Source organism: Epinephelus lanceolatus, chromosome 3 (genome assembly GCF_041903045.1).
Source record: "Epinephelus lanceolatus isolate andai-2023 chromosome 3, ASM4190304v1, whole genome shotgun sequence".
Taxonomy (NCBI): Eukaryota; Metazoa; Chordata; class Actinopteri; order Perciformes; family Serranidae; genus Epinephelus; species Epinephelus lanceolatus.
The window spans coordinates 35825804-35853093 of NC_135736.1; the positions used below are offsets into that span (position 1 = coordinate 35825804).

A 27290-nucleotide genomic window follows, 5' to 3' on the forward strand; every position below is an offset into this window, starting at 1 on the left:
GAATGAATTGCGTAAATGTTAGTTGATTCAGGAAATTAAGGGAAATTAATTGATTCATTGCACACTTTTTGAATAACATATTTTTATCTTTAGGCTTGGGGGTAGTTATCAAGTATTTTCAAGTCAGATGGCTCAAGTCCAAGTGAAGTCAGGAGTCACTGGTGTAAAAGTCCAACTTTTGGTTTTGTCAAGTTGAGTCCAAAGTCATCAAATTTGTGACTTGAATCCAAGTCATGTGACTCAAGTCCACACCTCGGGTGTGTTGTGCTCAAATAGTCCTATTTAAAGCTTACCTGACATTGAGGTAAAATTGAATGTGGAGACAAAAACCAACAAAGAACTAAAAATTAATTGTGTGACAGTAGCTGTGAATATCTGTCTCATTCTAATCTACTTTATTTTTAACATATCTGATGTTACTGCACCGTAATCTACACACAGATGATTTGTTAGGCTAAAATTTATGTCGTTCTGTGTCACTAATAATCATTGTCCATCTGCACAACATGAATTTGTGCTTGAGTTAATAATAACCATAGTCTCCCATGGGACAGATTGAGCAGGCTGTCCTTATCTGCTGGTGACAAACACCAGCATTAGCTTAAACCTGCTGCTCTCACCTGAACTCATAATACACACCACCAGTACAATCAAATTGCTATAAGAATATTACCAGTCTCGCCTACAGTATCTAAAATATCAGATGAGTAGTTATGTCTTTTGCACTGGTAATACACTCCTTTAATTAGTAGTGTGATGCCCCACAGACGATATGAAAACTGAGAACTATCGCTGCCAGGTTGACAGAGGAAACTCTGGTTTCCACATAATCATTAAGCTATCTTTACTGCTACACCCCTCCATTCATAGCTTCATGTTAACTAGGTGTTGCTATGCTGCCAGGAGCTTATTACACTCTGCTTGTATATTTAAGACACATCACGCCTGCAGTGTTCAACGCTGGCCAATAAAACATTCAGCCAGTTAGCTGCAGTGATAGTGCAGCACCAATGTGGGATGTTCCTTTTATGTTTAACAATAACATTGAATACACACATGGAAAGCAGCCATTGCCAGTAGCTAGTGCAGATGGTCACACATTTAGGTGATCCTCACACTTGCTGATGCTAATTGCTCCACTTCCTGAAAATCCCAGTCTTCTGTTCCAATCCTAAACAATGCCCAAAAAGTGCAGAAGCCATTTTTTTTGTTGTGTATTTTGGCACAATCAGTATATAGCACCACCAAAGTTCTGCCAAGCAGTCTGTTTGGAGAGAAATCCTGTATGTTGAAGCATATTCATACAAACATGAAAGTCACACTGGCATCTTAGCACCAGCTGGAGAAATAAGATTATCCTATCAGCAGTGTACAGAGTTTCTAGCCCTGCTACGCTGCCAGTCCCTCTGGACCACGATGCTACAGAGAGCTCGTCGGCAAAGAGAGGAAGCAGAGTTAACCACGGGGTGATGAAGCAAATCTACTCTGGCCTTTCAGAGATACAGTTGTTCAAACTAATCTCACTTTTCACTTTGGTCTTGATGTTGTGAAAAGCTATGGCTTATCATTTGGTAACTCAAGGCAGGGGATTGTTGCACTCCTTTGTTTCCCATTTCTTTTTTTTATGTATTTGTTGTTCTCATCCCATCTTTTATTGCTACTCTTGTGTCGTCGCTGAACTAGACTCGTGTTTGTTTTAACCTACTTACCAGATGGGTGGGGTTTACGACATATGGGACAGTCAAATAAGAGCCACACTTTACAACCAATTACACAAATTGTGTGAAAAAACTAGTACGTGATCCTTTAATTGATCATCTGTCTGGATTGTCCTGATGCAGCGATTCCAACTGATCTAGTGCTCCAGAGAGAATATTATAAACAACTCCTGTTGTATCTCAGGTCTGATTATCTGGTGGGGTCAATGCATTTTCTTACTTTTCAAGAATACTCTACTTAAGTTAGACTTGAGAAAACGACACATTTCTCGCTCTAACAAAGATCACAACTATGACTGTTATTGGAAGGTTTTTTTCTGCCACCTGTAACTTTAAAGCGCATGTGTCTAAAGACTAACGGTCTTAAGTTCACATCGTAGAAACAATACACAACAAGTGCTCAAAAGACTCAGAGATCACATACTCTCACACACAGAAACAAAATAGCAAAAGAACTCAATTCAATGGTTTCCTTTTTTGTTGCGCAGGCTCAAGTACCATTGGCCTCAGGTGAAGTGAGGCTTTAGAGCAAAGTCCTTTTCCTCATGTAGTTCTACTAATAAGCACCAGTAGACTTCAGCTGGTCCTGCACCCCCTACTGCCACTCCACTCCTCAATCCCTCAGGGTAGCAGTCATTAACTGGTGGCAGTCCAGATCCCCTCGCAGCTCCAGCGGACCCGGCAGCCTCAGGCCAGTCTTCTGATCCACGCACCAGCACTTTCCTCGCTGGCCGTCACGTGCAGGATGACACTGTGGGCAGAAAAGATACATAAAATATTGTAGTAACATAAAACAGCATCTTTGACTACAGTTACAAAAATGAGAGCTGATATTTTTTATATTAACAGCGGATTAAATTACTATGTGTAATTTGAAAAGTTCCTCTTAAAGTCCAGGTGACATGGCATTTCGAGCTTTAATATAGTGATGTATTTCCAAGTTTACCAGGATAGGCAGATGGGATATAATTTTGGGAGGAATTTGATTTGATTGTTGAAAAGTGGCCGTGTCAAAACAGCCAGCCAAAGCCCATTGTATACTCCATGTAACGTTAATTGCTGAAGCAGTCCACTGTAAAATGCCTTGTGCATAATCTGGAGCTGTCACAGATACCACTTTACTCAAAGTGAAAAAATTCTAGCCAGTGGACTCGTAACCACGATATTTTGACATGTGCTGTTGCTAGCTAACAAACTTTTTCCAAGCTCTTTGTGGCTGAAAGTTACAGATTGATTGATGGGTGGATATCATGATATTATTGGTTGAAATTGGTTGGTATTAGCGTTTAAGCATGCATCATATTTTGTTTCGTATTATATAACTGGATCTTGACTTATGAATATGAAGGAATATATTGTTAAACCGGTGCACAAAATGTCCAGGATGTGATCCAGAGGGGTTAAAAAGGTAGTTTTCCCTCTTTCTCGACTTTAAACTTCACTGAGCTTTGTAGCATTTCCTTAAATTGATAATTTTGTTTCACTGCCCGCAACTTTACTGCTTCGGTCCACTTTCAACATTCTTTTCAGCTGCAGTTTTCAACAGATTCCAGTACCATTTGAGAACAGAGTGCAGCATGAAGCAGCTGAAAAGACAGATACTTCCCTCAGAAGTTGGTGGGGATCAAAACTGAGCTAAAAGACAGTGAATACTGGACTTAAACTTGCCAGGTGGATACAAACACAACTCTCAATAAATGCTGATCAGGGATAGATGCTAATATTGTGAAGCATTGGACCCCCAGTCCACCAAGCCCCTTAATTTGGTGGCTAAAGTACATCTTGGGTGGCCCGAATGTAAACTTACATGAAAACAATATGGGAAAGACAATTTAAAACACCTTAAAACCACCTACTATACATATTATCTCACAGTCTTTTAGTGTTTGGTTGTCTATTTTTCATAAGGATCACATTAGCAGTGTGAGTAGGCTTGGTAAATCCACACTTTAGCTTTTTGGGCTTTTTTTTTTTTTGCCTTTAATGGACAGGACAGATTGAAATGGGGTGAGAGAGAGAGAGAGTGGGGGTTGACATGCAGCAAAGGGTTGCAAGCCGGAGATGAACCTGCGACCACTGCAGCGAGGCATCGCCTCTGTACATGGGGCGCTGGCACTATCCACTACACTACCGACGCCCCAAATCCACACTTCAGCTGCCCTGACATATTGGTAGATAGCCGGTGACAAGTACTGTTTTCCTAGTATGTAACTGTGAAGTTGCGTTGGCAAAGGTTTGCAGGATGGGGATTTTTGTTTTCTTATTTAGCCTTTATTTAGTGTCTCAATTAACGTACTTCTGTACTTACACTTACTATTTTGAGTGCAAAAGTAAGTTCACACCGAGAAGTATGGAAAAATGCAGTGCACTATGAGTACCCGGATGGTGCACTCAAAATGGTCAAGAAGTTGAGTGTGGAACTATGGACACTCGCCATTTGGCTACATAGCGGAAGGGGAGGGGCCACTTTTCAAACTGGAAATAGCGGCCGAGGACTGTGCGACCGTGAATGTCGCTGCATTGTACAAATACGTGTGTTTGCACTAAGCACCACTATACTGTTGTTTATTGGGTTAATTTAGCAGTCTGTAATGATTTGTTACCGCGAACGATAAAGCGAATGCTAATGCTAGTTTGCTAACTAGCTAATTTGCGGTCGTCATTTCCGCTGAGTGCACAACAGCTGTGTTTGGTTTGAGACAACACTACCCTGTTGAAATTTGTGCACTACGCCAATGAGTACATAGTGTGCACAGTACTGTATATACTACACAGAAGTATACTAACGGAAGTATGTGATTTGAGACACACCTCTGGTCTCATTCTTAAGAGAGACCTTAATGGCCACAGGGGTGCCACCTACAGGTGATATTTGGTGGCCACACTGTGACTTCTTGTGGCCACGGGCCATCAGGCTATGGTCAGTGTCAAACCCTGGCTAATGTTGCTTCATCCTTGCTGGATAGGTAACTGCTTGTAACTCGCTTGGTTGAGGTGTTAATTTGCCGTTGTGTTTGTGTTGTGTTTACAGCTTGTTGCGTTGCCCTGAAGAATCAATGAACGCAGGTTTATATGAAACTAAGCACTAGATTACAGACTAGTTTTTTGTCTTGAAAGAGCTGTCAGTGCTCCGTCAGCAGGGCCATAACCCTCCAAGATGATGTCAGACCTGACTTTTAAGCTTTGAAAGATGTTTTCATTGTTTTGCAGCACTTGGCTTTGTTCTTCATAAATGGTCAAACAAAGCTGGTGAATTGTAAAAAATATATACTGTATAATATATACCCCAAAACAGAATCATGTATTAAGGCAAGCTACATCCAGCTGGCAGTTAAAGTCGCCTCTAACAAACCGTGAGAGGAATTTCCAGTAAATAAATGGATTTGAGTTACAGCCCATTAGATTCTGTGAACTATTAACAATTCCTGTAATACAAAACTTATTGGGTGATTTTGTATGTTTCTGTATTGATTTAGAGTCTCACAAAGCCTCCAAGACCAGTTAACAATCTCAGAGCAACCCTGCCATAAAATGATTGCCAGTTGTCCCTTACGACATGTGCTTTACTGCCCAATAGGGTTTTATCACGTTGCAGTTTTAGTTAAACAGTAAACAGATGCCTGTGAATGTGAGCAGGCAGAGATACTTTAACTATGTTACACAATCAACATAACTCAGACTTTTGATGACTGGTGCCTTAGCAGAGCTTTTCCTTTTATCACTGACTCTGCGTCTGCTGCGGCTTTGATTGCAAGTACGAGTCAGAGCAGTCTTATCTGTGTATTTATGTTCTCTGATTCTCTTAGTCTTATCTGCATAGTTGCCCAATCTTGCAAAGGCAGAGTAACAAAAAGCAACTGCATCCAAAAGCTAATTGCATCCATCACAGCAATAAAGTGGTTATTGGTTTAGGGGAAACCACGTTACACACGCGGTTCGACCCTTGATTCCTGAAAGAGAAATCAGTTTTCATGTGAGCCTAGAAAAATAAAGTCTTGGCATTGCCATGACAGTCTGCTTGGAGACACTTTTGTGTTGATCTTGAACTAGTAAGACCGCATTTCATCGGCTGCAGGCATGTTTTGTGTTTTGGCCCACAGATTGCTGATGTAGTTTGAAGGAAACAGTTTAAAGATAGGCATTTTTATTTCTATTGGCATGATAATACAGATTCACAGTTCACCAGTACACATGGCCAAACAGCTCAGTAAATCAATGAAGCTCATAACGAGTGTGTGCTTGACATCACAGACCTGTTTGGCGTGGAAATCTCCGTTCTTGTCACAGTTGGGTATGGGAATCGTGAAGAGATCATCGTGTGTACGTGTATTTGATGCTAATCTGTCCAACGCTCTCTGTAGCTCAGCACGACATGGAGCCTGTAGGAGAAATCGTTTTTGACTTGGTGTTTATACACATCAGCAGAGCTGCAGACATAGATGTATATAGACATGTCCATCTCGACGTAGCTTTTCAAAAGAGAGAGAAAGTTTAAGTAAAATCTAAGATTCGCCACCAGGCGAATAGGTATTGTTTTTGGATTCCCAACTTTATTTTCTCACCGTCAGTGTTTCGGGAATCAGAACTTTTGCCATTGGAATTTATTTATTGAAGTCAAAGTGTTGGTGTGGGGTGACAGCTAAAGTGAACATCACACAGGTTTTAATTTGACACAAAGAAATGTCAACACCCTAACATCCGCCCAGTTGCTAGAAGGAAATGTTGTCATTGTACTTTTCTGCAAACCACAAATGTGTTACATTTGCACTGTTTTACATGTGTCACATCAGTGTTTATAAAGTGACATAGTATATGAGCTGACAGGGATGGTGGATAGTGTGTCACCTAGGCGAGATGTTAACCAAGCTGCAGACCACTGCTCGAGACCAACAAACAACAAAACTTGCATTGTTTTAGCAAGTCATCGCTGTGTTGCGTGTATGTTTTCATGCACCAAACGTGGGCATTTTGCAGTGAACTGCCAGTGAGGATAGTGCCACCAAAAGCGGTTGTTTTTTATCAAGAGATTGCTGTGTTTCCAGCGTGGATTGTACCACCAAAACCGCGTCTTTTAGCCCAAACATGATGTATTCCTGGCCATGACCAAGTGGTTTCTGTGCCTACACCTAACCACACATTAACCACTGCATTGTTGAAACAGAAAGTTTCAACATATCTGCTACATAATAACATGCAAATGTAACAAATCCGGGGTTTGTTTTCTTTTCCTGGCAGTTGGGTTGCTTTTATTGTTTGTGCATGCAGATGTAATTGCAAATAGTGCTAAGGGTTGGTTGCATTGAAACCACAAGTCAACTAATGACTGCATGTGAATGCATCATTCTGGCAGATTTTTTAATCAGTCTGCACAGCCAGTCCAACTGCATTCCCAGAAAGTCTTTAAAAGCATAAAAAAATCTATAGGTGGGAGGCTGTGGCATTGCTGTGCATTCATGTCACACATTCCTGTGTTAAATGAATGTACTAAAATGTGGTCAAAACCAACCTGTTACTGATTAATGGGGATGTTATTATCCTGCTCTTGCCAATGTTAAAAAAGCAAATTGCACGTTAATGTCAGTGTACACCTGTACTTTATTTCGCAAGACCGCAATTAAAGGTTACGGTCTGTAAATAACTAATTTGTACATTTATAACCTCACTGTTACGCTTGTGGCTTTGGAACTATAAAGCCTTAATGTGAAACACCTGCTGGGGTTTTGAGGCATGTGCTGCAGAGTTCTCTGTGAAACTGATAAGATGTCAGAGGATTGTTTCTCTCACCAGCGCCGCCTTGGTCTCCTCCCTGGCAGTGTTGCTCCTCTGATTTGTGGATTTTGGAGGGTGTCGGGCCAGGGTCTTCTGTATGCAGCGCTTGTCCTGTGGACTGCACCGGATATTGCTGTTGTTTGGGTGCTCAGGGATGATCTCATCCTGCCTCTCCATTGCTAAGGAACAAAGAATAAGAGACAGTTTCTTAAAGGGACTGTTCACTCCAAAAACAAAAAAAAACTCTTACCTGTGCTGTTTATCAGTCAAGATTGTTTTGGAGTGAGTTGCAGAGTGTTGGAGATATCAGCTGTAGAGATGTCTGCCTTCTCTCCAATATAATTGAACTTAATGGCATTCGGCTTGTGGTGCTCAAAGCGCCAATAAAATACATTTGAAAAACTGAACAGCAATGTCTCTTTCCAGAAATCATGACCTGGTTACTCAAGAGAATCCACAGACCTTGTTGTGAGCAGTTTCATGTCGGAACTATTTTCTGTCTACCAAACTACACCCGCCAGCTATATCGCCAACCCAGAAGGAAGCGTGCATCTACTCTTAGGTAACCTACAACCACTGAGCTAGCTAATGTGACAGGTCAGGGATGATACTGTTAATGTTGATATCTTGCGCTTTTGTCCATGAGTAGATGCACGCTTTCTTCTGTGCAGTGATACGGTTGGCAGGTGTAGTTCAGTAGAAAGAAAATAGTCCCTACATAAAACTGTGGATTATCTTGAGCTCATGATTCCTAGAAAGAGACAATGCTGTTGAGTTTTTCCAAATGTACCACAAGCTGAGTGCCATCTATTTCCATAATATCACAGAGAAGGCAGACATCTCTACAGCTGATATCTCCAACACTCTGCAACTCACACCAAAACAATCTAGATTGATAAACAGCACTACAGGTAAGAGGAAATATATGTATTTTTCGGGTGAACTGACCGTTTAAATTTGACAACAAGGTGGACATTGCAATGTCAGAAGTATTTGAATAACAGTTTGTGAAAAACATTTGTATGTAAGACATGATCGTTAGTGCATCATAATACCACGTTTTCACGATATGAGCATAGTTTAGAGTAACGTCCATTATTTTAATGACTATCTGGTGTCAGATATAGAGCAGGAGCTGTACTGCCTTTCCTCCTTGTCCTTCTGCATAACATCCCATACAGCTGAACATGGTGAGATGTAGGCTAAAAATGAGGCCAGGTTAACCTCAAGGACACAGAGCCGTGTTCCCGCTCTGGGGGGTAATGTGTACCTCAGCTCTCGCCCTGGTGCTTTTCAACTGCTGCACCACGGCCATGCCACGAGCTCTGAGGCTTTTTAAATGATACCACCCCTGTTCTGCCACCCTCTGTACATTGTGGTCTGTGCCACATTCACCTTTGCATCCCTATAATTCTGCAGTTCTGTGGCCCTGCAGGCAGCCAGCTGCTTCCTCAGGAAATGCCCCCCTCCCTGTTCATTCTCCACCCCTCCACAACAACCTCTCTCTGGGCCAGATGGAGGTTGTTAGAAGGTATTTGCACTGTCACAAGTGGGCACAACTGTGTGCTTGTGTGTGTGTGTGTGTGTGTGTGTGTGTGTGTGTGTGTGTGTGTGTGTGTGTGTGTGCGCGCGCGCACTGGTTGGTGGCTGGGGGGCACAAGATAAGGGTAAGGGTTGTGTGTGACTTTCTGTGTGTATATGCATGCTGCTTTTTCACCTGTGGCTTGCAAGACTTGGCAGAGTCTTTTGCTTTCTGCTCATAACCCATGGCATTTTACAGATTGGCACTGGAATCAAAGTACTTCAAACTGCGGTTTTACCGTTTTGAAGCTGTTCTCGCTCTGATCATTGAACCAGATCTGAGCTCTGGTTAATATCTAAGGTCACTGCCAGGCATTCAGTTAATTGCTGTTGGCAAGGAGACAATGAAGGTGGCTCAGTAACCCCTTGATCTTGTGCAATGTGCAGCCTTTTCTCAGGTCTATTCTACAATGCATGAAAGCATACATACACACAATCCAAACCAGTAAAAGCTTTTCTTTGCAGGACTTGTTCTTGAGCAAGTCCTGGCACTGCTGCATTGAGGATACTGATCTTGAGCCATTTTCCAGTGATGACTAGATTTTTTTTTGCAGCTCATTGACAGGAGTTTGAAGCCGGCCATGTTTCTCTAAACTTCATAGACAGTCATGTTGCTTGGCTCGGCCCGTCTGGGGGGGAAGTGTCTCTTGGCTGTTTGTATTTTTAGTCTTGTTGCTGTTAAGGCCCGCTCATCAGCACTTTTTTCCACAAGAGCCTACAGGGTTTCAGCTGTTTCCTTTGTTCCAAGTTGTTCTTTCTCTTCTTTCGCTAGTTCACACTTTTCCGATTCCACGCTTTTTTTTTTCACAGGGCGAGCCAAAGTGATTTAGAAGTGGGTCAGGGGTGGCATGTCCTGTTTGCTACCACTGCTGTTTTCTATGGAGGAAGTTGCCACTTCTCTGTGTGGTTTCATTTGATTTGGATCAGCAGCTCTTGGCTTTGGAAATATAATTCCTGCAGTGCATTATCAGCCCTAGAGCTGATACTCTGCAGTGCATTGCCAGTCACAGGTGCACAGCAAAGATAAAGAAAGATCTTGAGTAAACATACTGTAGTTATACTCAGAATCAGGAGCGGCCTTCACCTGTCTTTTTATACATTGTAATAAGCCCAAATTAAGCCAAGACCTGTTATAGAAATAAAGACCACTACTTGTCTGATAATTAGCAGATTAAATACATGATCAGATTCATTCATAAAATCTTTTTCTTATTTGAATAGCCTAGTATGAGGTCATTAGCCAGTGCTGTTAATCACAGTGATACAGCACTGATCGATACAGTACGGTGAACACAAAGCTCCATTATGTTAGCACGTAGCTGACAAATTCCAAATCTATTACACAACAAACAGCATTGCTTGCTCAATCAAGTATTTGTTGTCTCATATCAGCTGCCGCACTTGCAAATGTATTCGTCGCACTGTCCAGCCGACGTGTGAGCATCATTCATAACGGGATAAAAAGAGCAGTCTGGCAGGAACAATCCTTTAAACAAACACACATTCACAAGTTCATTGCAGTTACATCATCTAATGTATGTTATGAGAGGTCCGTACTATGTCTTCTGTTTAAATATTTGTCCTCTCTTTGCAGAACAGTGACTTTAGGAAGTGAAGGGCTCGTCAGATTTCAAATTCCACTGTTTGTGGCTTTGAGGCTGAACTTGTAAACCCCAAAGACAAATATCCTCCTTGAATAAATATTTAGTTACACTCAGCGAGATTGGCAGAGTACTTTCCTATAGTTTATTCTTCCACGAGCTTAGATCTTGGATCTAAGCCAAAAGAGAGTCCACTATGTGAGGCATTTGTACAAAAACCTTAGATGCACCCTTTCAAAAGGAACAACTGTATTTGTGTTCTGTTCAATACAGATTCATCACTGAGGATAGCTGCAGCAGTCATGAAGCGAGGTAGATAAGTAAGCCCTTACATTCAAGTTAGGAAGCACTGAGAGGAGCTGCTGAGTAACTTCCTTACAGGGCAGAAAGCCGGCTGATGCCAGCAAATATTAGCTCATATCTGTATTGGTGTATGATATGGCTGATAAGTACCAAGAAATTTGAGGACGTGTCAGAGTGCAGATTTTTCAGCTGTAAAATGTCCCTACTCAGTGGGGCTGAGTGATACTGAGAAAACTCTGCAAATACTTCAACATCTGTATTGGGGCGTTATTGTAGGATTGACTAATGGTGCTTTCACACAGTATTTACTAGGGCTGCCACGATTAGTCGACATATCATGATATCCATATAATATTGATATATTACCTTCCCTACAACCCAGTAAATATTTTGGTTAAAGTTCTTTAAAAATGTAATGTAAAGGATAGCTGGCTTCTAGTGGTTAAAACGTATTATTTTGCAGCAGTGTATGTACTTTCGGGTGTGTCAATCCACAGTAGGGCTGCACAAATCTAGATATTATCAAAATTTGCACCTAGGCCAATTGCAAAATCCAAATTGAGGGAGCTGCAATTTTGCTACAGGTAAAATGTCCCACATTACACAACCATAAATGAAGCAATGTGGTGCCACAGAGATGCTCCGGCCTACAAATCATATTCCAAAAATCACTTCATCATTATTTTCATATTTTTTTCAGTTGAAGTTAAATGCAAAAATTAACTTTCCCACTAAAGTCGGGACTCATGTCGCAATCGTTTTATCTGTTAGAAGAACCGCAATTTTATTTATTTACTTATTCCATATCGTGCAGTCCTCGCACTCAGTGGCATCATTGTTGGGTGTGGTTACAGGTGCAGCTTATGTAGTTACAGGTGTACCATAATATATTTGCGACCAAACACACTGAAAACTTTTAACCACAAGGGGCAGTAAAGCGCTGCTTCTAAGCTTTTTGTTAAATTACTCCAAAGATCAGAAATACAAAATACAAAGGAGAGAGAAATGACAGCAGAGCAATGGTACGGCAGCTATTTACAGTAAATTTTATTTATTTCATATATATATATGTTATTTGTGTTGTTCTGCATTTAATTCATCCTCATTGTTCAGTGCAGTGAAGAGCCACTGCTCAGTGTGCAGGCATCATTTCCCTTCAGGTCATTCCTGTCCTGCCATGTTATTCATTTATGTTTTACAAACAATGGGATTAGCCTGATTTACTTACTGTCAGTCCATTAAACTCGCTTCAAGTGGCTTAAAATGTGAATTTCAAATTCACAATTTTACAAGACACAGAAAAACACTGTGTGTAGTGTTGTGGTTCTCCATGACGCTAGATAGGATATATTATACTGTATTGACAGCAACTAATCTCTTGAAAAATGAGTACTCTGTGGAGAGAGTACTCCTCCAAAATGCACTTGTTTTTTTAACAGTTTGGCAGCGAGCTCAAAAGTCAACTAGGCTTACTACCAAGAAACTGTTCTCTTCAGTCAACACTGGATCCTCATTTCCAGGCAGAAGATTTCTTTGAATCAGTTAATCATCAGAGTTTGTGTTGAGTGCAATCGTAAGAACACTACCAGCATGTGCTGTGAGAAGGCCAATGGAAATTTTAGGACTCTTTGTAGTGTCATTTGTCAAAGGAAAGATAGAAAGTTAAATCAATGCTGAATCACAAAGGTTGCCTTTGTGAAAAGGAAACCTGCTGCTGCTCTGCCTGATGCTGCTTTGGCCACGTCCCATCCAACTGAAGTCAAAACAGACATCAAGAAATACGACGTGTTTGTGAGTTTGATTCCAAAGGGAGCAGAGTAGCAGCAGTTTAATGTCCTGTTTGATTTAGTCATGATTTACCCAGAAAATAATTAGGGAGTGCAAATATGAAAATGATTAAACATCCACGTGCCTACTCTCAGTCCCAAACTGCACAAATCCTTTTTTCATTTCAGTGATATTATTGATTCTATTGAGGAGAATATTCAGCTTATTATTGGCGCTGTAGAGTTCACAGAAACCAAAGCCAAAAATAAAACTACCATCACTCTTAGCCAAGGCAGCTGTCTCACAGTTTATTCATTTTCATTTAAGAAAACAATTTGTTTGCCTTAACTTTGAAGAAGTGTGCAGTATTTCAGTCTAAGGCTTGAAACTGTTATTGTCCGCAATAAGCCAGATATATAACACACACACACACACACACACACACACACACACACACACACGCAGGTGTGGATCAGAGAGAAAGAATATGAATAAAGGATATAACAGAGACTCTTCCAGATGGATCTCCATCAGAATAAACATTATTCTTTATCCTGACAAAAATCTTTTGGATCAAAACATTGTACTGCATGATGAAGATAAAATGTGTTTTGGGAACTTTAGTGCAGCATGAGGTTTTTCCCACATTCACCGCCTCTCCTGAGATTCATAGTTTCATCTGTTTTAAGGAAGCGATCCTGTTTTTCATCTAGATAGAACAAATGTTGAAAGACATCAGAATTTCTGCCACTTATCCCACAGTATAACCTGAACTGAGCTGTTATATATCATCTTTAACCTCGGGGACAGAACTCCGTCAGCCAGACTCCATCACCGCTTGTTTTGTAGATTTATTTGCTCGCAGATCTGTGAGTGGGACGATCTCAGCTATATATCACCTGTTGATATGCTCAAACTACTACAACTGCATGCTATGAATAGATCTATGAATAGAGAGAAACTTGCAGCTGAAGTGAATTAGGTCAAACTATTTTGAGTTACATCATTACCTTAATTTTGAGTGGATTCTTTTTTTAATATATTTACAGAATCAGTGCAAGGAGATGAAATATATGCTACGGTATTTCTACGGGCCAGTGAGGAGCTGCACTATCTTGGATATTAGTAGCTAATACAATATTTAATCTTTATAAAAGGCATGAATAACCAGAGCTCAGAGAGTACATTTATTATTAAAAACAACAATTTATCCAGATTTGACTTGCAGATTGCTGCGGTGTTTTCATTGCTGAATTAATAGGATCAAATCTCAGCTCTTGAGGATTCCCTGTCCTCCTCAGACGAGGCCCTTTTCATGGCCAGCACAATGTTGGATTGTTTATGTGTCTCTCAGCTCCAACACTGGAAGGGGGCTAATCACATTTACTCCTGCACGAGAGCCCCAGCTGTACAAATGTGCTGCACAACCCAAAGAAAGCAAATACACAACATTAAGGGACATCTGCTTAAAGAGGCTTTGGGAAAATCCTTGTGTAGCACCCCCAAAAATACATCCACGTCTCCTCGCAGCTCCCAAAACGTGCTGAGGAGTCCTCGCTCGTGGGAGAAAGGAAAATCTAGGTTAGCATGCTGCTTTCATAAAGACCTGCGTGCGTCACAGTAAATTGGGCGTAGTTGGACAGAGCCGGGCTCCATCGACAGCTTCATTCATGCAACTCCTTTGGTGCCTGTTGGTGTGAGACTTTTTATATCTGACATCTGTATCAGTTTGTAAATAATATCTGTTTCACTGTCCGAGGGAAGCATTTGAATACGACTCCGGGGCAGGCTCGGCAGGAATGCGGGAGCATATGCCAACACACGCATGATGATTTATTCTAAGTATTAAGATAGAGAGGGTTTCTAAGAATGGGATATTAGGATGCACTAAAGCTGTCTTAGACCTTGACATAAGATGCAGGGTAGTGCTTGTTGTTGCTATGGAAATTTGGTTCAAGAATAGCCTTAAGGTTGATACATTTTTTGAGAGAAATACTCAGTTTTGGACCAAAGAAAATTGTCTGATAGCTCATTACTCTTGCCAGCCTGATTTCCTGAATTATCTTTACTTAGCTTCTTCTGTCATTGGCAGTGCGTAGATTAAAGTTACAATCATGAGGCAGCGTAAATCTTTGTGATAAAAGTGTTATGTTGCAGTATCTAAATGCTGTAACCATTAGCCTCAACACCCTAAATTCCCTTCAACGGGCTGTCGAGATCTGCCTCTCTCCCTGGGTCCTTTTCATTATGAATTCTCTTGGTTTTTAAAAACCCTCTTCTATTTTTATCTAGCATGTTCACTGTTGCTAGGAGTGGGGCAGTGTCAGACATGTATTCAGGAGATGCACCCCCTTGTTTAATAATGCATAAGTACGGTGAATGCGCCACAAAGGAAATCTCCTGCTTGTGACTGGAGTTGCTCTTCGCCTCTCCCTCATGCCTCTCTGATTGTCTCTCTGCTGCCATAGTTTACATTGAACATTCTTATACGGCGGATCTGAGCTGCTGCCCAGAAGAATTGATTTACAGTGAGATTTATTGGGCAGAGCTTCCCCGCTTTGTTATGACAGACTCCAGGGGTGAGAAGGAGTGTGGAGGCAAACAGAACTCCGCACTCAGATTACAGAACACCAAAAGCAAAACTTAGGAACTTTCCAAAAAATCTTCCATCTACTGCCGCCCCGCCCCAGAGAAAGGACCTGAGACTCCCCAGTGCACTATAACCCAGTTCCGGGCCAGTAGATCGGACACACACAGCATCAAAGAGCAGGAATAATGTTCAGGGAGTACATTCTGCAACATAAACTGGTGTGGACGGCCGGAGCCGGGCCAAGCTGAGACAGCCCTCCGTTTTTATCATGCTCTGAACAGCTTTCCTCTTCTTTCTGATTCCATTTAGTCATGCTATGTGCCGGCCTAACCTATGCTGGCCCTGCACAGAGAGCAGAAGGCTCTCATTTCAGCTCTGGCAGCAAGAGTGCCGATGAGCTCATCCTCATGAAGGAGCTGGACGCGGTGGGCGATGCGCTCGAAGGCTTGTTGTTGGGGGGGTGGGGGGTTGCACCCAGGGCCAGGGGAAACAGATGCTGCAGCGAAGATGAGAGTCCTGGGAGTTTTATATTGGTTAAGTTCATCCAAATCTTTGGTGTTCTGGCGCTAGCAGATAGTCTACTACCATTACCAGTAACTGTCTGGGAGCCTAGGCTCAGTGGAAGCAATGCCAGGCCAGTTAGCTGATAATCTGGAACAAATGAAAGAACCACCTTGTCTGCGACACATTATAACAATTGTCTCATATGGCATAATGGAAATCAACACCACTCCCTTTGTGGGGAGCAGAGGAAGGCTGTTTCATCAGTATAAAGAAGTTAACGTCAAAGCAGTGAACTGGAACTGGATCTGCAGATAAGACATCCAGTATTAGACATCCCACTGTGTGAAAGTGGAAACAGACTTTGTTCTTTGCAAAAGGAATGCAGCAACAAAGAGGAGAATAAGAAGCCGTCCCAAAAGAGTGTGATCGACAGTAGAAGAGGAGTTGGATATCTGCAGCAACAGCAGGAGGAGGAGGAATGGGGGCGTCCATGAAAGAGCACCAAGTGAATTACTGATTGCAGAGAGCTCTAATAGCCCCAGACTGGCCACACTCCATTACAGTCATTTCATACAGCAGCTTTTATTACCTCCTCCCATTACAAACACACACACATATTCACTTCCCCCCCACCACACACACACACGCACACTCTCACATTCCCAGTACCACCACAATGCACTTTATTTCACTCCCTGCACTGTTCGACTACCTGCAGGATCTCAGTTTAACGTAGGCATGGTAATTGCACACCCAAGAGTTGCTGGGAAAGGGAATTTTTAGTGTCACCATCTGCATTAACCAAATGCATGTTTCCTGCACTGAGACAGGCGGCTAACTTGCTGAGTGCAGACACATGCGGCAGACATACACAGTAGAAACCCCTCACACACACACTCACATGCACACATGCCCACCTCAGCTATCACCACAGCGCTCTCCTCTCTGAAGCCTGCTCTGCGTCTTACAGCAGGGCCCCTTTCACAGCGAGCCGCCGCAAGACAGCAGAGGGACTGTGTGCGCTCTCCCATCAGGCCATGCGTGAGGAGCTGGTGTGTGTGCATGCTCTGGTTCAGGGCTTAGCCGAGATTAGGGTAAACAAGCAGCACATTGTCACACCCCCCAACTCTGACCCTGCCCGGCTCAGGTAAGGCCCAGCGAGCGGAGACAGAAAATATTCTGGTCTGCTCGGCCGTGGGTCCACAGAGCGAGGGGGACGCAGAGACGCCAGTCCAGGTTTGGACAGACCGGGTCAGCTTTACGTGTTCTACTATGAGAGCATCTTGACAAAGACATTTGCAGATATCAAATGTGTTGTAAAGGCTTTGGCGCTGTGAGCCTAATTGTAGCTGACAGTTACTGAAAGGAAGAAGAAGTGCCCAGTGTAAAGAAGTGTATTTGCCATTAGTTCACACACAGACTCTGACCCCTTCGCTCTCACCTGAGTTCTCCTCCACCTCTCTCTCATCAGTGCACACCCCCTGGCCGTGCATCAGCGAGTGCAGTGGCCTCTCCACGCCACGCGGCGGGTAGCAGCGGAGGCCCGTGCCACAGCGGGGCGAGTAGACGCCACAGTGAGCCCCTTTTGCCAGGGCACAGGTGGGGCAGCAGCCGCAGCCTGGCTCCCTCACTGTCTCCTCGCAGCCCTCCGGCAGACGGCAGCTGGCCAACCTCTCCTCAGAGCACACCGGGCAGCGGATGGCCTGGTCCGACAAGCACAGTGCCACCAGCGACAGGGCGCCAAATGCCCAAAGGCTCCAGCAGGACGGAGCTACTGCCACGCCACCTCCACGCACCATGGCAGCCCCGGCACCTGCACGCAATCCCTTGCCCTCGTGTACGCTCCCCTTTGCTTCCCTCTCCTCTGAGTGTTGTGCAGCTTTTGATGACTTTCTACTTCAACATCAGATTTTAGAGCTAACAAGGGAGGTCTGAGAGGAGCGCTTTGTCCAGGATGGTCTTTGATATTGTCAGCTGGTTAGTGTTTCAATTGCAGGGATACAATGCCTCTGCTGTATTGCCTCTCAGTTCCTCTGATTCAGTTTCACAGCGCAGAAATTGGAGCCTGCTCGTGATCTGCTCGGCTGGCGAATGTAGTGGTGATAAGAACTACTTTTTGTTGTGTTGGAATGAACAGTTGCAGGAAGGATATCCACCACTGTGTTCAGGTGAGTCTTGCTCTCTCTTCGAGTTTGAGTCCAGAGGCTCGCCCGCCGTCTCATGAAACCCCAAAAAATCTGGTCTACAAGTGTCCAAACGCAAAGCAGGTCATCAGAAGGCAGCGTTTTAAGTAACAGCTGCAATTTCCTCCTCTTGCTGGTGTGCAGTGTAAAGGACTCGCTCCTGAGAATGGCTCAACACGAGTGGCTCTCCTTGGACTTTATACTGGTCCATGGACACGCCTCTTTCTACAGTGAGAGAGGAGCTGAAAGGCACAGCAGAGAAAAGCCAGGCTAAAGCTCTCTCCCTCTGTCTTACTCTCTAGCTCTCTCCTACTCAGACACACAAGCTTATATACTGTCTCCCTCACTTGTCCTTTCTCAATCCTGAGTGCATGCAGAAAAAAACAAAAAACACTGAATCGCCCTCTCACTTGTTCACACACAGATTACACATTTTCTCTCCCACCCTCTTGTTATTATTCTTTTCAGTCATGCTTATTGCATGTGACAATCACTCGTTCTATTGATTTGCACTGATGAAACATTTGGGTCCGTAAAAGCACTAAGTAACAGAGAACACATCAGTGCTGTCCCACTTTAATCAACCCCAAATGCCCCGCACACACGTTTATGCCTCCAGGATGAAACATTGTTCAAACAACAAAACAACGTCATGCCTGCTCCGTCACCAAGGTCTCAGTGTGTGTTTGCGTACGTGTGCGTACAGGGGTCAGTCCAGTCTGTGCTGCTGCCCCCCCCTCATTATGTTTGCCCCCAGATCGCTCTTTCTCTCTCTTGCTACTAACTGGAGTGGGCAGCTATAAAAGGCAAATGGACAGTCTAACCCCCCCCCCTCATCTCTGCCGCCCTGCCCCCACCGGTCCTAAAAAAGCCTCCCACCAGTGGGATCGCAGGATAAGTTTTAACAACGCTGCAAAGCGGGACAGTTTATTATACATGTGTGTGTTTCTGATCGTGAAAGAGTCTGTAAATCAGCTTGTTACTTTGTTCTTGTTTGCCCGTGTGTGCAGATATGCCCTGCACTCAGCCTTAAAGGTTTTGAATCATGGCTTTTATTGGTCGACGTCTCTCTCTCTCTCTTTTTTTTTTTTTCTTGTGTTCCTTTGCCTCCGTTTTGCCATGGAAACCCAGCATGTATTGTAATGCCTTTGTGAGTGTGCTTTCTTTCAGCTTTTTTCCTCCGCCTGGTAGCTGGTTGCCATAGGCGGGCCATGGGCCGGAGCCAAGCCTTACAAGGCCGTGCACCACTCAGGTGGGTGCCGCAGCGTGTGTTGTTAGTTACACGGCACCCAGATTCCTCATCCGTCCCTGCTCAGTATATGATCAGGAATTAATCAAGATATCAGTGGCCTTGCTGTGATTCTGCCACTTCCTGCTTCGCAAGTTGAATACTTAAAAGAAAAAGTACATCTGGTCAGTTTGGAGTAAATAGCTCGACTGACTGTAATAACAATGTACTAAAGCAGTTAGTAGTTGGTGGAGTTGCTCGCTGGTTCTGCAAGAGAGCCAACAGTTTGATTACGTGTCATTTATGAGGTGTTTTACTGTGAGTGTGTTTCAAGGATTCAAGGATTTATTGTTGTCATTATACAATACTGGATTGCACAATAAAGTGTGTGTGCGTGTTTGGGGGGTGCGGGGGGAGCATTCAGGATGTTACTCAGAGGTTAGCAGTGGTTGGTAATTTTGTTTTGTAGATGTTTGCTGCTGAGTGTGTGTGACTGTAGTCACATAGTTCAACAATCTTTGAAACAGACAAACAGAGCTACAACAGATGTGTTTACGTGTTTCAACCATTGTCTTTTAATTATTATTATTAGTTTTCGGGACTTTTTAAGCCTGTGAGGGGAAGGACAGATGGGGAATGATCTGTATCCAAAGTCTCTGGCCGGACATGAACTGGCAAAGGAGTCATTTATGCTGAGGGCGTTGGGGACGTGTCACCATCCCTTTTTAAAAGCATAATTTGTTAAAAATCCTCTTAAAAATAGCTTGCACCAAGAATGTCAGCCAACAAATGAGAACAGTTTGAGTGTTTTATTTGCACAATTAGAAAACATACCATGCAGTATATATAAAGAAGTAACAAATAACGTAAAAAACCTAAGCTTAAAAAAAAATCCCCCCCGAGCCTACTGTGTCTAAACTGACCCAAAATTGTGCAGCACTTATCATAACTTTAACAAATTCTTAACACGTTAACAAGTTCTTCTTGTTTCCATTCTTTCCCCATGGACACAACAACACATATGAGTTTTTCAAGTCCAGGGGGTTTTTAATTAATTTAAATGAATTAATGCATCATTGATGTAAATAGGTGCCACATGCGCAAAGAGGTTACTTCCCCAAACAAAAGAAGACTGAAGAGTAAATCATGTCTACATGTGTGTTGACTCGGCAGGCATAACATTAAGTGAGAAGTTTATCTACATGTGAATAAATACTTGGAAGTGATATAGAATGCCTGAGAGCCTGAGTGCATTATATAACCATTATATTCTTATTATGAAATGATGAATGTGGTGACATAAGACACTTGCACCATAAATTAGTGATTAAAAAACAACCAGAATGCAGGAAATAAAGTGTTAATTTTCAATATTTAATGGGGCAGGCCCCCCAGAGCTCCTGCTTTATATGAGCTGCCTCCAACGTTGAAATGAAACCTATACCCTTGGTAGTAGCCTTGCCTCGCCTTTTTTTATCCTGACCCACTGTAGTTACCTACTTTGACCTCTTACCGATCCCTTCATTACACTGCCTAAAGTCGCATATGAGGACCGATTAAAAGGAGGTTGATGTTTTTATCTGAGCCCTTGAGTCCCCACCAGTTTTCATGTTAAAGTGATGCCCTTGCAAACCGGTGACATTGCTGTTCATGCTTGGTGCCTTAACCCAGAAGCCATCAGGGCACCCCATCATCCAGTGCTCCATAGGCTGTAATTTTTCTATTTTTAAGCAGATTTTTTTGTCTTAATTTCCAGAGTTGATGATTTTTAGCCCTTAAAAAATGCCTTAAGTTTAAAAAGTGGGTGTAGTTGTTAAACTCAGAGTACCTTTGCACTCAACATGAACAAGAGCCAGATGTCATCAGAACTGGGCATGCAACACACTCGAATAGAAAATCCAAAGATGTGTTGAAGGAGCTACAGTACTATTTTGAAATGATTTTATTTTGTACCAGCTCTGGGGAGTGAAAAGTTAGAACTGGAAGCAGCTTTGTAGTTTGGCCACAAGATGGAGTGATAGCTCCTTAAATTGAAACAAGTCAGAAACCATGTGGACCGCCTGAATTGAGATAGAACCCATATTTAGGTCTTTGTTTCACTTATAATCGCACAGTGTTACAGACTCTACATGTTAAACTTTAGTAAAGGGCCGTTTGTGTTATGATCATGGAAACTGTAAGGAGTAATCTTACTCACTTGTGTTGTTACTCTGCTGTATAAACATGCTTTGGTCTTTGTTGCTCGACCTTTTTCAAAATAAGTTCCTGTTCCTTTAAGGGATAGCTCCAAAATTCACCGTAGTGACGTTACGTATATTCCATATTCAGAGAAAGTCCAGTGGCGGAGTGTGGAATCTCCTACTGCGAGAGCAGTCTCCTCCGGGTGCTGAGCAAAAAGCAGGTCAGACCATTTTATCTTTACTCAGACTTACTGTAATCTAACAACAAACTATAAAACCAAAGAAGTAGCTTGGGATTAATTCTAATTTGTAAACATGCGCTTCTCAATTTCATTTTGACCGTGTGAGAAAGTTTGTCACTGCTGTATTTTCCTCACTGAATATGATGTAAGAGTAGTTACAGCTCTGTGAATTATAAACACTTTTCTACTACAGTATTTTATTCTTTTACAGAAACACTTATGATAAACATTTTTGAAGTATTTATATTAATTTTTATAAGTTCAATGAAGGCTGATACAGGGTGTCTAAAGTGGATTTTTAAAAGCTTATGTCCTAATTCACTTTGAAACTACTAGTGTTGGAGTTTCACTGTCTGTTAGCACTGAAAGCTCTTTTACACTTGCTCCTATGTACAGACCTGGCAGGAAGTACATGTGCAGTGAACATTATCTCTTTCTCATAAGGCTAAATGTAGTGACAGGGTCGAGCAGTCAACCGTGGGCTTTTACCCCCATTTTTTTTTATTTTATAAACTTCTCTTTCTGCTGTCCAACCAACAGGAACAGTGAGATGCAGAGTGTTGTTTCTATTTCTTTACATGCTGTGTAGAGATAGTAAGGGGGATTTTTAATAGTCAAGAGTATTAAGAAAAGTTTATCAGTATGTCACATAAAATGTCTTGAATGTGTGCAACAAACATTTTTAACAGTGTTAAAGTCTTCTTTCTCTTCATTGCTCTGTAAACCTGTCTAGTTCTGAAAGCGCCATGAGAAGGAATCTGAAGTGGTTACACACATTTGGAAACTACCTCTCATTAAGCAAATATTGTAATTCCTCTCCGCAGAACATTTTGATCATCATGAACAAAGATAAAGATCCTGAATTTAGCGCCCCAGAGGGAGACGGGATGGGTGAGTGTCTGATTCCTTGTCTCTAGTGTGAGAGTGTATGTGATCAGGCTGCTCACATTTCTCCACAGCTGCCACCATCCAGGCGACCACACTGCCTGAGCACACATGACTGTAGAGTACTGAAAGCTGTGTATGTGGAGGGGGTTTGTGCGGGCTGCAGTTGATAGCAGACCATAAGTTGTCCCTCAGCAGCAAGATGATGAAGTCTACCTGCACAGTTATTGTTCAAAAATTGATTTTAAGAGTTCATTATTCCAATGGAGAACTGTAGTTCACTGGTTTGAAGTTCCTCCAATGAAACAAAAAGTAACACAAAGTTATCTGCACATGCACGTGTCACTTTTTCAGACATTTGCAGTGGTGTTGCAGATGTGAAGCCACAGGAGGAGGAAGAACAGAGGGAAGACAAGTCATTCAGCGAGAATGGAATACAGTGTGCTGAAGGTGTGACAGATCCACGTACGTACCCCACCACCACCACGCACAGATACCCCCACACACTCACACACACACTTGACATCTTTCCATTACGCCTTACATTTTAGCCATCACGCCACGCTGCATCTTACTATCACTTCTTTTGTCCACGGACATTACGAACAGTTGGAGAAAGTGGGGGGGTGGTGTTACAATCCCTGGTATTCAGTGGTGGGTAGAGCACTGAAAATCTATCCTTAAGTTAAAGTACAGTTACTTTTATAAAAAAGAAATGACACAAGTATAACTGTGAATTACTATTTTAGAAACCTATTCATGTATAAGTAAAAAAGTACCTTGTTCAAGTTCAAGTTACTCTCCATTTAAATATTTCAGGGTGTGCAGGGTGTCTCAATAAAGTAGAGCAGGTAGGCTAATCAGTTGAACAGGGATAGCCTCTACAACTGAGATATGAACAATCTCCCACTTTCCCTCATCTCTTCCTCTCCACCAATTTCTACCTTATCATAACATCAAAGTAAAATGTTGCATGAGAAATTAACACCTAATGTTGGCTAGCTAACTACATTTTCACCGACAGTATGTGCAACATCCGTGAATGTGCTTGAGGAGGTGAGAAGACGAGTTTTTAAAGCGGAGATGTCAGTGTTTTTTTGGAGACTCGGCAAGCATTTCTTCATGTACCTGTTGTCTTTTAGATTTTGGTATAAAAAGTGCGACCAGATGTGGTCAGGGATTGTTGCTGGTAGCTGCATCTTGTTCTTGGTTTTGCTCAGTCATCATTGCATTGTGGTCAAAAGACAGGTGGTGCTTCTGTTTCTTCCGGGCAGATGGAAACTTGACATCTGCAGATGAGGTGCTCCTCAAGCCCCCAACCCCTACACTCAGTCCCCACATGTAGAGCAGACTCGTTCTAACAAAGGTATAAATGGCAAATGAAGTGAAGTAAAAAGTAGATTACGGAAACAAAAATGTAAAGAGCTTATAAAAATGGACATAAAAAGTACTCATCCCCTAAAAAAGTACATTTTTTATTCATGTAAGCTACTTGTAATGTGTTACTGCCCACCCTAGTTGAGATTTAATACAGTTAAATGCTGCTGTTTGGAAAAACGTCAAGTCTAACAAAGTAACTAAAATGCTGTTCTTGTCTTTGGCGTGACCACTGTGCATTGCTGCATTTATGTTAAGGGTTTTTCTCAACTCATAGGAACAAGAAAGGGAGTTTACTCTTTGATTTCAGTGAAATATGATTAAAAACTAAACTAGATGAAATTAAATATTATCAACTAGGAAGAGAGATTTTATATTATGGGAGAGCTCTTGAAGTTGGAGCCATTTGAATGTCATTCAGCTGATGAGACATCATGAAGGTCTTGGTTGCTCTCATACTCCTGGAGTAGCCTCCTTTTTTGGGTCTCCTGCACTGATGCTCATCATCATGTTTCATTCAGTGCAAAATCATCAGCAAATAATTCTCAGAGTTTGATTTCATCTGCTTTCAACACTGTTCAGATGGAGTAAGGCAACATGAGTGCCAGGTCAACCTCAGTCTGGTTTTGTTCTTCACTGCTGCATCATGTACTGTGCGATAAAGCTTACATCTTAATTATATAATATGGTATGTGAACATTGTTGGTAGGAGTGTTGCAACATTCTGGTATTGCTCCTTTTAATTCATTTCTGTTTTTTTTTTCTTTCCATTCTTGCTTTGTCTCCCTCCCCCAACGCCATTTGGTCGCCTTAATTGCTCTTTTTTGTGTGATTCTGTGCAGTTATGGTTACAGATTCTCTCTTCACCTCTCTACACTTGTATTTCGAGTGTAATTGCCAAAATAAAGAGACAAAATAAGCAAAGTAAAAGATTAATTTCATAGCTTTTTTTCCAATTTTATGTAGATATCTATATAATAGCATTGTCGTGAACACTTTTGGCCACAATAATCATGCAGTGAGAATCTGGGCTATTTCTTCATACATACCCTCACACCAAGCATCTGTCACATTTCTAAATAGTGACCACCTTGTTTCACACATGATATTTTAAGTATGTAAATGTTTTCTCTCAGACTTGGTGGCGTTCGTCCCTTATTTTGTCACTTAAAAAAAAAGATGGTGTTACAGTCAGCTCTCCTATTTATTTCTGACTGCCACCCATCTGCCCCGCTGGGTGCACTTCCTAAAGCTTTGCTCTGCGTCTGATGCACAGCCTGCGGTTCACTGCTCTGAGACCCTGGACTCTATATCGGGCCTCTCGGAGCTCTGTGCGTGCAAAGTTTCCATAGCACCTCTGAGCGCTTTCCACAATACAAGGCGCTGCTCTTTAGCTCATCACCAGCCACCGCCAATACCACAGTGTGGTTTCTGGATGGAACTGAAGTACGCAGAGGGTTCGTTGACACTGAGCAAGAGGCTAGGTGAGAGGTCCTGTAAACCCAGGCCTCGCTCGGGACTTTGCGTGTCAATAGTTGCGGTGTTGAGTAATTTATATCCTGTATGGTGTGGAAGTTTGACCTGTGGGGGGGGTGGGGGTAAGGACAAGGGGCTAAGAAAATGGTCAAAGAAAATCTTGGATATGATTACAAGAACTAGAATTAGTGCTCTGCTGCATGGTGGAGGAAATTAGGGAGGACCTTTGGTGCAGATTAATGCTGAATTTGCAGCATTTGTAACAAACAGTCAATCTGAAATCTCTTTTTAAAAGCAGACGAGGAATTGGTGTTGTCTGTATGAGGCCCCTGCTGCCTCTCTCCTGCCCTGGTTCTAGTTTCTGTATATTCAGAGGAAATGCCTTCCCCCTTATCTTGAGCACACATCTTCTGAATCTCTTTGTGACATTTTTTATCGGCCCAAATTGAGCTACCCACACTTTGGAGATGTGTTAGTGCTAATATCAAAACATCAACTATAAATACAAATGTAGAAGTGACAGCGTCTCACATTCTGCTTGGAGTGGAGTCTCAGGTTTTTTTAGTGCCTTATTTGGAAGTGAAGACACATATGTACTGTTGTGTGTGTGTGTTACACATCTCTCCATATGTCTTCTCTCTATCTCTGTAAATGGCTGCTTTTTTATCGCATGTATCGGTCACTTCATGTGTGTTTACATCAAATGTCACTCCAAATATAATCTTTGCTTCTCCCATGCTTCCTCCTTGCTTAGATATGATAAAGACGGAGGCAGAGGAGATGGAAGATAACGAGCAGTACCCCGAGGCTGAAAAAGAAAGAGAGATTGTGCTAAAAGAGGAAGCAGAAGGGGCAAGCGAGGATGGCACGGAGGAAGGATTTGACGAGGAGAGGATAGAGGAGGACGACGAGGACGGGGACGAAGAAGGAGATGCCCTGAACGAGCCGCAGGACCTGTCACTGGTGGACTGCTCACGTTACGACAGCACCGCCCTGCCAGACGCCCACACAGCAGCAGCGGTGGCGGGTGCAGAAGGGACCTTTGCGCCTGGAGCTGTGGCCCCCCGCATCCAGGCGACAGGCAAGCTCAACTGTGACATCTGTGGCCTGTCCTGCGTCAGCATCAACGTACTGCTGGTGCACAAGCGCAGCCACACGGGTAAGCACAGGAACACAGCCAGAGCACCTGACCTCAAACACAGCTGTTGCGCAATCATCACTCTGTTGATAACATTGGAAGATAGTGCCTTGTATTGACTAGGTCAAGATGTTTGATTGAGTAACTACAATTAGGAAAACATAAGTCTGCATCATACATGACGCACGTGTCTTAACCAGTGCTGCAGCAACAGCAAGAGGTTGTGAAATACCCTCTGTTGTCGTTGTTTAAATATGAAGCACATGCAATAACTTGATTTGTAAACAGATAGGTCAACACATCATGGTGCGTCTATAGTCATTATTTTTCCACTAATTATGCAATTCCTGAAATAACTTATTTATATGATGCATGCTTAGAGCAGAGTCACACTGGAAAATAATGTTCACATCGGCGCACGTTTTCTTTTCTTTTTTTTCTATCCCAGGGGTGTAATTTACACTTCACACTTCTTTTAAACTTTTAAAAGTACCAACAGTATCTGTTATAGTGAGTGTCAAGTTACAACGTTGTAAGAGGAGATACATTTTGAAATCCTGAGCTGCATAGCATTAAATAGTTGTAATATAATTTTTGATATATCTCCAAGTATAAAGGAGATTAAAACAGTTGTGTGTGCAGTATTTGTAACATTTCAAGAGTTTAATAGTTGAGTTTTAACAATTTTGCTTTATTCTGCAGATGTTTATCTGTGGAGTAAATGCGGAAGTTCATGAACAATACTTAT

The 27290-nt window shown here is 42.4% G+C and overlaps 2 protein-coding genes across 2 annotated transcripts in view; one reads left to right on the plus strand and one right to left on the minus strand.

The window, feature by feature from the left end:
- Window positions 1-27290, plus strand: part of LOC117255831 (zinc finger protein Aiolos-like) — a 37996-nt gene that overhangs the window by 5365 nt on the left and 5341 nt on the right. Inside the window, exons 2-5 of the mRNA XM_033625036.2 lie at window positions 21573-21645; window positions 22491-22557; window positions 22906-23016; window positions 26159-26563. Coding sequence (XP_033480927.1) covers window positions 21573-21645; window positions 22491-22557; window positions 22906-23016; window positions 26159-26563 — 656 coding nt within the window. The remainder of the gene's footprint in view (window positions 1-21572; window positions 21646-22490; window positions 22558-22905; window positions 23017-26158; window positions 26564-27290) is intronic.
- On the minus strand, window positions 1613-18189 carry LOC117255833 (insulin-like growth factor-binding protein 4). The gene is made up of 4 exons (XM_033625042.2): window positions 17275-18189; window positions 7503-7666; window positions 5972-6097; window positions 1613-2469 (listed from the first exon to the last, which is right to left on the minus strand). Exons 1-4 carry the CDS (start codon window positions 17630-17632, stop codon window positions 2332-2334), a joined length of 786 nt encoding a protein of 261 aa, XP_033480933.1. The 5' UTR covers window positions 17633-18189; the 3' UTR covers window positions 1613-2331.